General features: G+C 40.5%; 1 protein-coding gene across 1 annotated transcript; it reads left to right on the forward strand.

Moving 5' to 3' along the window:
- The first annotated feature begins 7,387 nt into the window (after positions 1-7,387).
- On the forward strand, positions 7,388-12,534 carry LOC308131911 (calcium release-activated calcium channel protein 1-like). The gene is made up of 2 exons (XM_080498803.1): positions 7,388-7,755; positions 10,102-12,534. Exons 1-2 carry the CDS (start codon positions 7,642-7,644, stop codon positions 10,648-10,650), a joined length of 663 nt encoding a protein of 220 aa, XP_080354929.1. The 5' UTR covers positions 7,388-7,641; the 3' UTR covers positions 10,651-12,534.

The raw sequence follows: 12,534 nt of genomic DNA on the forward strand, positions 1-12,534 counted from the left end.
GAAAACTAACATGGCTGAACAAGCCTTGCAGCTCCTCCCCCTCCTCCTCCCCTCGCGCGCAGCTGCTGGCTCCGGTTCACGTTGCTGCCTTCAAAGACCCTGGAAAACGCGATTTTTCGTGGTTACTCAACACTCCAGCGGTATGCGGCACTAACATATTCTGCCACGCCTTGATTAAAAACAATACATAACGTGTTCTAAACATGACGATATGGAAAATATCAATTGAATTCCTTTCTGAATGAAAGCATTGTTACGCGTATAGATTACTAACTGTATGTCCTGAAGGCATCACATGAGAAACAGAGAGCGAAGACACGCAGGTAGATCAAGAGGAGTCACTCCCACGGCGGTGCGAGTTCGCTTTCTGCTGCTTCATGAGGGCCGCATGACTCACTGCGGGTAGATTAAATTCTTCAAAGGTTGATTAAATTTATCTAACGTTTTAATCCCAGAGGGTTTAACAAGGGACCAATGGTCTCAAAATACGCAGCGATGTCGTTGACACAGTTTGCGTGACATTTTGTGTAATGCTTGTTCGTGTCTTTGAACGCAGCAGCCTGGCGCTGATCAGGTGCTTCACCTTCTAAGGGGCAAACTGAAGGTGATAACTCCCCCAGATGTGGAAAGAAATGCAGCGCGGACGCTATGAAGCGCTTATTGAATCAATCATTTCAATTTTAGTAAACTTAAAAAAAATAGGAATCTGTATAACCTGGTAATTAATCTGAATTATATTGTTAAATATTGCATTCCACCTCCCACATACACGCACACAAATCACATCTGGTAGATATTAATATTTACGTACATTTCAAAGCAGTCACCTAGTTTTTAAATTTCTGATATTTATCTCATAGCCACTGACTATGGCTTGCCTTGAGCAGAGACTCAGCACAAGCAGAAACGTGTCAGTGGCTTACCCAGTTGGAGAACATATTATATAATTCTGGTGATGGAACAGTAAGTTGTGTAAAGCCACTGTGTGCGCATTTGATGGTTTACTCTGGCGCCACCCAGTGTGTAGATCAAGCTGCATGCCCTGCTGGTCAAAGCTGCCCCCCCCCCCCCCCCCCCCCAGTTGTGCAGAAAGTTATTCAGAAAAAGCACCACGAATCTCTGTTAAAAGTGAATCCATCTCTATCAGATGAGCTCGTAATGCCTGCAGTTTTACTGAAACAGTGTATTTATCACCTGAATGATATCACTAATTATTTCCAAAACTTGAGTGACGTCTTGATAAACAAAGGTAATCCGAAACAGCTGCTCGGTAGAGTACACTTTAAAGTGGGTTTTATCATCCATCATTTTGCTCTGTTAAACAAATCCCATAAAACAAAGAGAAATTTACGTCTCTGGTTTTCTCTGAAGGGTTATTACTGTATTATGCTCTTTCATTGAGGGACAAACTGAAAGATTACATTTACTTCAACCCTTCCATCATAATTCAGATGCATTGCTGTGTTTTTCTGTACCAGTGGAGTATAATGGCTACAAACCAGGATGTATGCACATTGTAGTTTCAGCTGATGTGTGATAATGTGAGTGTGGAACATCCTCACTAAAACGGCAACATGAGATATGAAGATTGGAACAAAAACCACAGATTTGCTGCAGTACACAAGACTTTATAGAATGATCACAATCACTGCTACAAAAGGGCCTCTTTTTGTATTGTAGTATTATTCCTATACATCTGAAGTTGTCATGCATGTTCAGTAGAAAATACTTTTTGATTTTAAATCTGAAACTAGTACATTTAAGACACCCTCATCACAAAATGTTTAGTACCGATACCTTTAAAATCACAGGTTGCCAGAATGTAAGCACACTAGTTGATCTACAGTATTTATATTTATTGTATTACATATACATATATATGTGTATATATATATATATATATATATATATATTTATTTTTTTATTTTTTTGAATAAAGCTTTAACTTTATTTATTGCTCTTTTTATGCCTTTTCTAACTGCTTAATTTCACAGTTTTGGATAAGAATCTGAAATCATCTTGTTTTAATGCATTTCCTTTATTTTCCTGTAAAACACCATGAATTGCTTTTGTCTGAATGGTGAATGTATTTTATTATTCGAGTTTATATATATATATCATCTTGTTTTAATGATGATATATATATATATATATATATATATATATTCGTTGTAGTGTAAACGGGGCCTGAATTCCTCTGTGGGCAAAGAGAAAGGGCGCCATCTGTTGGACATTGTTCAACATAACACCTGCATGGAGCCTTGAGATGTGACTCTGTTCTGCTTGATACTGAAGGTTCCATGTGCATCACGAAATGTTGAACTGTTTTTACCTTCGGCAACAAACTTTGGGACAAAGGTTATGTTTTTGTTCACGTGTATTGTATTGGGTTTGTATGTATAGATGTATTTTACCAACTTTACACAAAAACCCCTGACCTGAATTGTATGAAAGCTTCAGGGATGATATGTTTTCATCCAAGGACGGTTCCTCTACATTATGCGAGCCATTGGGTCGAAGGTGAAGTTATAGATCATGAAAACGGGACACAGAAATTCTAAAATGTGTGTACATCTGTGTCAAACAGTGATATAACCATATGACCACAACCAGTCACACCTTTGTCGAGCACGACTCTCAGTGTTTGTCTCGTGGCCCCGACATAAGTTGGGTTCTTCTGGTAAACAGTGTTGTGCAAGTAATGTCTTGCCAAACACCGTTGACAACTGATGACTTTGACAAGTGTTGAGACACAAAATGGGTAAAAGAGAAGGAGCTGTCACTCCTTAAATGTGAGATTGACTCAGATAGTGTCGGGAAAAAGTATTTGCCCACTTCTCAAATTCTTTTTTTATTTTTTGTGCAGATTTTCCTCAATTCAATGTTTAAGATCAATAAACATATTGAAATATCAGACAAAGCCAACTCAAATGAACACAAATACAGTTTTTAAAAGTAATCGGCCCTAAACCTGCTAACCAATCCAACTTTATTTAAAAAGCACATTCAAGACTCCAGAGTGGACCAAAGAACCAAACAAAGAATAATAAAGATGTAAAAGACTTTAGTTCACACATTTATATAAATCAGACAGAGACAAAACAATAACACAAACACAGTTAAAACAAACTGAAATGAATTAAAGCCTGTATAAAGTAAAAAAACATTGAAATATGAGTAAAAACCTTATAAAAATAAAAAGGTTTGTATAACTGGCAGTGAGTCTCTCACTTCTCTGGAGAAAGTTTGGCCAACTCTTCTTTCTAGAATTGTTTTAATTCAGTAACACTGGAGGTTTTTGAGCACAAACTGTCTTTTTAAGGTCATATTGCAGCATTTTGATCAGATTGAAGTCGGGACTTTACCCAAGCTGCTCCAAAAACCTTCATTTATTATTATTTTTCTTAACGCTCTTCATCATTTAACATACTGGTGTGTTTTGGATCGCTGTACTCTTGCACCAGACGTAACAAGACAACACGCCTTCCAGAAAGTTCAACCTTTGTCTCGTCAGTTCATCGGATGTTCTCTCAGACGTCTTGGGGACGGTTCACATGTTTGTTTGCCTTCGTGTTCTTTTTGCTCAGCAATGGTTTTCACCTTGGAACTCTGCCATGGTGTCTTCCTAATTGTTGAGTCATTAACTCTGACCTCAACTGAGACAAGGGAGGCCTGCAGTTCTCCAGATGTTGTCCCGGTTCCTTGGTGACCTCCTGGAGGAGTCCGTCACTGTGCTCCTGGGCCAGCCACTCCTGGGGGAGGCTCATCACGGTTCCATGTTTCCTCCTTTAGCACATCACAGCTCTCACCGTGGTTCACTGGAGTCCTAAAGCTTGACTAATGGCTGTGTGAGGTCGGTAGGTTTAAACAGCTTTATTCCCTTAAAACATTAGCTCATCATTTAAAAACTGCCTGTTGTGCTTACTCCCGTTGTCTTCATCTAATAGCTAAATATATTTGATTGTCTGAAACATTGAAGTAGGAGGAGTATTCCAAACAATAAGCATCGGAGAAGGAGGCGGATACTATATACCGTATCATGGCAGCGTTGATAACGACAGATAGATTCTTTGGAAGAAGGAAGTAAATACCGATGAGTGTGTGAGACTGATGATTGATATTGAGTTCACAGACATTTCTCAAGAATTTCAGGGATATGATATTTACATTCATATGATTTCAGTACATCGGTGATTTGTTCTCTATATAAAGACGGGGGATTCTTTGGGAGGGCAGCAGCGTCTAGACCAACAAACGTATGTGTTCCAATTGCTTCAAAAATGCTCTTGGCCATCATCTTAATGCAATTTAACCTCTGCTCTTCAAGCAACTGAGATTTTTTTTTTACAAAATACTGAAGGTCGTTGTTTCGAGGAGTCCATCAAGACTTGAAATATCTGAGCGTGTCTCCAGGAGCATGTCGCGGTCTGGCGTTTCACAAAGAATGCATATTGTGGAAATAGAGATTATCAGTGAAACACTTGAAATTCAAGCCTTTCTTTGACTGAATTAATCCTGCTTTATGAATCCCCGTGAGGAAATTCCTTTTTTCCACACTTAAAATGGACATTTGGGATTGAATTTGAAAAACAAGAACGAAGATTATAAGTGTTGCTTGCATTTTTTTGCGCGCGTCACCAGTCCTTTACACTTAGCCTGAATGAAATGGTACTGAAAGGTGAAATATATCAATTAAATTCAATAAATGAATAAACATAAAGTAAAAAAAGAAAAGAAAAACAATTGCCTATCTTGTACAAAAATATCTGAACTTGCAATAACAATATAACCAATCTTAACAATTATAAATTAATACATAATAGAATTAATGACAATAACAAGCAATAGTGATTATAACTACAGGTCTGTCAAACATTATATGCACACCTCCCAAAAAATAAAGCCACGTCTCCCATCTGACTGCATATTAATTCCCTGTGATCAGCACTTTAAAATGTAAAAAAAAAAGTAAAACAAAAAATAGAAAGAAATGGTAACACACATGTGACACTGATAATAGAAAATGTCAAAGACATAACCTGCTGCATACATGTGTAACATGGATTTGGAAGAGTCCAATTATTGTACCAAAGAACAACTAAAAGAGTGGAGTGGAGCAAAAAATATGAAAATACAGTTTGATATTTTATTGTTAAGTCAAGGTGAAGCATATCGTCCCCAATTCATGTGAGAGCCAGCATGAAAATAAAAAAGTAGAACATTTCACATGAAAGTTAATGTGTGCCTGCTGCTCACTGGTTTGACCTTCACACACTTTTGCAGAAACTTTTCTCCAAATCCTGAAAAAAAAAAAGTCAAAACACACGTTTCACAATTTCCCTGCAAATTTGGATGCTCTTTGTGTCTGTGCTCCCAACGCTACGGGACGGGTTTCACTCCAAACATCCTGTGGAAGAAGAATGAAAAGATTGAAATCTAACAGGCAGTAGGATAGTGATCCTTCCACCTCTCCTTTAAAGAGGCAGGCACACAGACCAACAAGGACAGAGTTCCTAGGATCCCCACGGTGTTGTAACTTTGACCCTATTAATCATGTGCAGTACATTTCCTCGCGTAAACACACACTTTGTACAACCCGATGTTCACTCATGAATCATTTCGCTTGTTTTGATGCAGGAATCCAAAATGCCGGTCACCCAGATTGCGGTTTCCCTGAACAAAACTGAAGAGGCTCAGCTCACTGCAGACAGGTTCCAAATGGTTGAAGGCCCTCTGAACAAACTCCCTGGAGGCAACAAGGTCTACCTCTGGTACAAAGAAGAAACCGGTGTCCGGGCCATCACCAGGATTCAGTTTTCATACAATTTTAAGATGGTAGAGGCCCTTCAGGAAGTGACGTACCGCCAGGTCCCGAAGAACCTCAACGCTGGAGGATCCCCGACCTACCTGTGGTTCCTCAAGGGTTCCAGTGGTGCTGACGTGGCCATAACAGGCCTTCATGTCTCCGACGGTGTGCACGACGAAGCCAAGAAGACTGAACAGGGGAGAGGCTGACCTGTGATCTGAACCAGGCCACTGGAGGACACTGGGCCTACCTGTAGGTGGAGAGAGAGACCCCGGTGTACATCAGTGGGATCAAGGCCACCTCTTCCTGGTCCCAATATGGTGGCCTCTTTCAGCAAGTTTGTGGAGGAGGACCGGGTCTACATCTGGTACCTCATTACCACTGACCGTCAGATGGCCATTGGGGATATGAAGTTCTCCGCCAACCCCGACAAGGGTTACTTCAAGGTCGACGTGGATCTGAACATGGGGACCGGAAGAGATCCGCTGTTCCTGTGCTACAAGAGGGATGGCAAGCACCCCATCAAAGGCATCGGGATGTCAGTGACTATGAGAAGGCCGGCGCCATCGTCAAGAAGATGTACAGAGCCAGCAGCTCCTCGGGGAGCTACACCTTCCACATGTGTTTCTACCGCTGAGGTGGTGACCGAGCTTGAGCCTCTCTGAGAATCATGCAACCAGTCCTAACTATCACTTTTAACCACTTCGTTCAATGAGGGTTTCTTGTTGAGTGCAAAAATGTTTGAATGACAATTTAAATCTTGCCACAAATCCTAATGTTGCTTACATGGTGAAATGACTCATCATCACATTCTGCTTCAATAAAATTCTTCTTCAATAAAAACAAATGCTGGTACTCAGTAGCGTGCGGTGGTGTTTCAGTGTCGGGTCACATGAAAGTCGTAAAGTGTGTGTACGTCTCTGTCAAACAATGATAGCATAAAGCAATTCAAACAACCATGACAAATAATAGAAGGAGTGGTGTGGTGGATCAAATACCCTTCTTATCTATTGGTTTCCATGGTGACAAATAAGGCTTCGGTGAAGGTATGTGCTCTACTGAGTGCCCCTTCTAGTTGTTCTTTTCAATTGAAAAGCAGTGTGATGACATGGTTGTGCCATCGTGAAACCTTGCATGTCATTTGGAAATGGTTTTGACAAGATTGATGGAAATACTCTGATAGTTTTCACAATTGGAAGAAGATAAATTAGTACATTTGTTGAATAACGAATGGAGACTCTGCCAGCAGTACAATATGCTCATGAAATAGGTTTAAAAAAAAATCATTCAAATCAGCCTGGATGAAGTGGAGAACGCCCACATTCAGGAAATGAAGGTTACACTGTGGTTTGTTTGTTGTTGTTTTTTTAGAGAACTGAAACATGTCAGCAACATTTTCCTCTCTGAAAAACCAGTTTTCTAAACTTTTTTTGCACGCATGAAGAAATTGCACGGGCAGATTTCTGCAGGGCGTGTATTGAATTGACAGTGAAATAGAAGTGAAGTCAGTGTGCGCGAGGCAGCGGAGTGTGTGCAGAGCAGGCTGAGCGGAGCGTGGGATTGTGGGTATCTTGTGTTTCCTCCCGGGCGGCTGAGACACTCAGTCAGCTGTTGCGGCAAACTTTACACACACTTTTTTTAACGGCTCTGTTTATAATCCACTGCGTTTTGGATGCTGGATCACACCGGAAAACACAGCATTCTGCGTTTTCACCGGTCACCGAGCGCCGTCCCGTGAAGCCGCACGGGTTTGTGAGGTAATATCGGTGTAGTTACGCAAAAGAAAGAAAAAGAGAGAAGGAAAGAAAGAGAGAAGGGAAGCCAGCGCTGTCGGAATGAGTCTGAACGAGCACTCCCTCCAGGCTCTGTCGTGGAGGAAACTCTACTTGAGTCGAGCCAAGCTAAAAGCCACCAGTCGCACCTCCGCGCTCCTGTCCGGCTTCGCCATGGTGAGTTTGGACTTTATTGAGCGGTTTCCTGCGCGAGGGCGCGCTCGCGCTCAGGGCCGCCGCCGCCGCAGCGCACAAAGTGACGCAGATGATTGTTTCCCAGCAGAGGCGCGAGCGTCTCGTTTTACAGGCCCGCAGCACGGCTACTGTACGCTTCTCTGCTCCCTAAAGTACCGTTAAAAATAGTCCGAAGTGCAACAAATAACCTAAACTAAGAGGACAGTAAGTGAGAATTAAATCCACCGGATGTGCGCGTGTGAGATTCTTAACTTTCACTGTGTGTAAAAAAACAAACAAAAAAACGCTCAAGTTAAATTCAGTGTTATGAGGAAACCACAGAGCAGCACCGAAAACATACCAGGGCTGGGAGGAGTTATATTTGTTTGGGAACTTTCTCTTTTATGGCTGTTTGGTAAAAGGCGACATATGTCATACGTTTTCTTTTACAACGCACAGTTCTCATTTATTTTATGGGGTTTTGCTTTAGTCTTAATTCCGTTTTTATACAAACATTTTATAACTACACGCCTTGACAACATGTTCCCTCGCTATGTTTGGCAGGATGTTTGACATAAGAGACATTCTAAACGGTAGGGGTGAACGTAATGGATTACAAATACTCAAATTACAATAATTAAGTTAAAAAGTTGTGTATTTGAAATGATGAGTGTGCATGTCCTTTCTCAAGATTATTTACTTGCCTGGGTTTTCTCATCGTTTATAGTCATATGCAAATTTTCTTCAGCAAAATGTGTTGAATCTTGAATTGTTCTTGAAATGAAGGGATACTCTAAAATCACAAGGGGTAAAATCTTAAAAAAGATTACAAATATTCAGATGACTGTATTTATAAGAGGCATGTTTGGGGAATTGTATCATTAATGATAAATGGTGAGAAGAAATGTCTTTCACTCTCCGCCTTGTCTTTTAAAGCTTACACCATGCATTACTTCTTTATTAACATGACTTAATTTCCATATTTTATTCATTTCTTCACACAAGTATCTTTACTACTGACTCATGTTAATTTGCACTACCTCTGTTGTCAAGCACATATTGTGCACACCTTGACAACACGTTTATTTATAATTAACAGTGACAAGACACTTGAAGGTTTGATTAAAATGAGTCAAACTATAACAAGGGTTTTCTATCATTTTCTGAAATGTTTCTCATGATACACATGTATCTGTGCTGCTATGCAACTGCTACTCATCAATCTGTGAAAAGACGATTGCCAGTGGGGTGAGAATGACTGACAGTAATGTGGTCACAAATAATCATGTTACTGTTAGTGTGGAGTGTGAAGATGACAGATGGAGGAGTTCCTCTGTACAGCACCTCCACCCTGAGCGACCTTCCTACTCCCGAATTTACCTGTTCGACTAACTTACCACCATTCTCATGTAACGGACCTAATCTTTAATATTCCTGAGACACATCTACACTTTTTTTCTTTTTCACAATGTATATACCATGGTCATATTGTTTATGTACTTCGATAGTCTGAGAAATGTGCTTTGAAATATCTTTGATACAAACAAATGGGCTCAAACATCGATTAAACATGCAATTAAATGGGGTTAAAGCCACTAATACTCTGCAGTTCTACAAGAGATTACTTGTTCTTTCACTTGAATATTCATTTATTATTTAAAAAAAACAAAAAAACAACAACAATGTATGTATCACTAACAAGGGTATTGTATGTATCTCCCCACCAAGTCTTTCTCTGTCTTTCCTCTCCTCTCCTCTATCCTTTCACCCCAACCGGTCCGCAGAATGCCGCCACCTCTGAGTCTGGTTTCTACAAAGTTTCTCCCTGTTGGGGAGTTTTTCCTTTCCACAGTCGCAAACACACCTGCTTGCTCATGTGGATATGTTGGGCTTTTCTATTTTCTCTATAAAAGCCAATTGGAATGACTGTAATGTATTTAAAAATTTATTTATTCTTTTTTTTTTAAGAAGAAAAAAAAAAGAAGTGAAATTTGACAAAAGTTTGTAACTATGAGGATTTACCATGCTGTTACACATGATGTACACATATGTGGACAGAAGGACTCGTTCTGATAGTTTTGTTGAACACAAATGTGGACAAAGGAATTTAGTTTTGAATTTGTATTTTGGGATGATTTTGGTAGGAAAAAAATTCTTTACAAGCATAGATGGTGTGTTTTATAAATACATTTACATAGATGTTTGTTAAAAAAAAAATAAAAAAAAGTTGAATACATTTACTACAACAACAACAACAACAACAAGCCCCTCTAATGAGCTTCAAAGCTGCGACATATATAATAACACTCTGAGTTCAATCTTAAAACTCTCCTGTTTGATTTCCCCCAGGTGGCCATGGTGGAGGTGCAGCTGGAGCCGGAACACCAGTACCCTCCGGGGCTGCTCATCGCGTTCAGCGCCTGCACCACCGTTCTGGTCGCCGTGCACCTCTTCGCCCTCATGATCAGCACTTGCATCCTCCCCAACCTGGAGGCCGTGAGCAACGTGCACAACCTCAACTCCGTCAACGAGTCCCCCCACGAGCGCATGCACCGCCACATCGAGCTGGCCTGGGCCTTCTCCACGGTGATCGGCACGCTGCTCTTCCTGACCGAGGTGATGCTGCTGTGCTGGGTGAAGTTCCTGCCGCTGGAAAACAAGTCAGACAAGAGCAACGGCACCATAAGCTCCGGCCAGGCCGCCGCCATCGCCTCCACGTGCATCATGGTGCCGTTTGGCATCGTCTTTATCGTCTTTGCCGTCCACTTTTACCGCACGCTCGTCAGTCACAAAACGGACCGGCAGATCCGGGAGCTGGAGCAGGTCATCCGGCTCCAGAACCAGCTGGACCACAGGCCGGAAAACGACGAGCTGAAGGCCGTCGTCCATTATCCCTGATCGGAGCCGGCGGTCGTACAGAAAGCAGGAGACGTTCAGCGGTGCCCTCAGTATGAAAAACCTTTCTCAAAGCTTTATTTTGTATGTTTTATCAAACACGCGCCGATGTTTTTCTCCTGAAATCGCAAGCTGGGTCTGTTCATTGTCGTACGTTTTGGCTCAGTCCTCTTTCGGATGCTGCATGTTTGAAACCGTTGACGTTATTTATATTAGTGTGACCGTCAGGGTGTCTGAAAGTCCTTTTGTTTTCTGGAAATACCAGTTCTGTGACACGAGGAGCGAAATGTCAAAAATCGGCGTCAGGCTGATCCTATCAAAGCTGCGTGGTGGTGTAGTGGCTAACCCTCTGGCCTCGCGGCGGGAACAACCTTTTTCGTTTGAAGTTGGGAGGTTTTCCGACGTGTGTGGCTTTTCTTTAAGTGTGCCACATGAAGTGTTGTATAGAAGTGATACCAAAGGTTTATTATCAACTCCAACGTTTATAATGAAAACACAAGACTGTCAAGGTACTTTTATATTTAGTCTGACAGATTTGTTACACAGTCTTGTCTACTGCCTGCACAACTCCTCAGATTCTTTTTTTTTTTTTTTTTTTGCCTCATCAGCTTTTCTGGTTCCCTTTTCTTCATTTTCTTTATCACCTCTATGCAGAGGGAAAGCTGTACAAATGAAGTGGTTAAACAAAAAGCTAAAATTATGCCGGATCTGTGTATGTAAAAGAATACCAAAGGATAAATACAAATACTTTTAGCCAAAGTTTGTTCACTTACAAAAAGGGTCAAAGTGAATCCAAAAAGGTATTAACGGCATCACATCAATACCTTGTTTGCTTTTAACACTTGTGTCTTATCTGGTTATAAACCTAATTTTACTGAGTGATTTGAGGTTTTTCTTGTCATTGATCTTCACTATTATGATTTAAATTCACTGCAAACCCTACACAGAATGGTTACTCCTTTTAAACACATGTAGTTGGACGTTCAGCAGCACAGCTTGAACGTTTTGAATGATGTTTTGTTACTTTTCATAGTTTACATTGTGGAGCATGTTCACACTTCGGTGTTAAGTTGTCGATTTGAGTTGGAATCTATGACGTGGTTCTGTTTGTCTTGTGGCACGTCGCTGAATTATTTTCTTGTTTTTGGACATTTCCTTGTCTTTACTGTAACATTGGTACATACAACACATATGACATGCTTCATTTTTATGTTGTTTAATGACGCACGAAAACATTTACCCCCTCCAAATTTCCCAACACTGTTATATTTTAGGTTCTGAATTAAAAAATGTTGCTTAATGTGCCTCGGTCAAAGTACTGAAGTTACTTCAGTACTACTTGTCTGTACTATATACTGAGTCATGGTATTGCAATGTTTCCTGTTGACGAAATTTGCGTTCATATTGTTTGGACCACATGATAAACATCCCTGAGAGACAGTGCAGAAACAAAGAGTCGAAACAGCTTGGCGGTTGGCATACACTGTACTAAAATGGTCATCACTCCATTGACAATGTTATTTATAGACCTTTCACAGTGGGGAAAGAAAAAAAAAAAGGACTGAAGTTGATTCAGGTTGACTGTGCACAGTCTGAAACACTTCTGATTTGAATTTTCATGCATGCATTCTTAAATTAAAAAAAATAAGCTGAGCAAAGCAAGTGAAGGCATTTTACTTTGGTTCACTTTGTGGTGTATTTATTTTACCAAATGTATCTTACTGTATATAAAGTGCCAGTGGACTGCTTTAAATGGATTTTTTTCAGTTAAAGCAGTATTTTATTTTATTGTTTTTGCTATGTATGTTGTCGGTTGGCAAAATTTTCGACCTGGTCAGAGTCGCCACGGCTTTTTGTGCTGCTTGTTTGAGAATAAAAATAAATGTA

This window comes from Blennius ocellaris (assembly GCF_963422515.1).
Source record: "Blennius ocellaris genome assembly, chromosome: 7".
Taxonomy (NCBI): Eukaryota; Metazoa; Chordata; class Actinopteri; order Blenniiformes; family Blenniidae; genus Blennius; species Blennius ocellaris.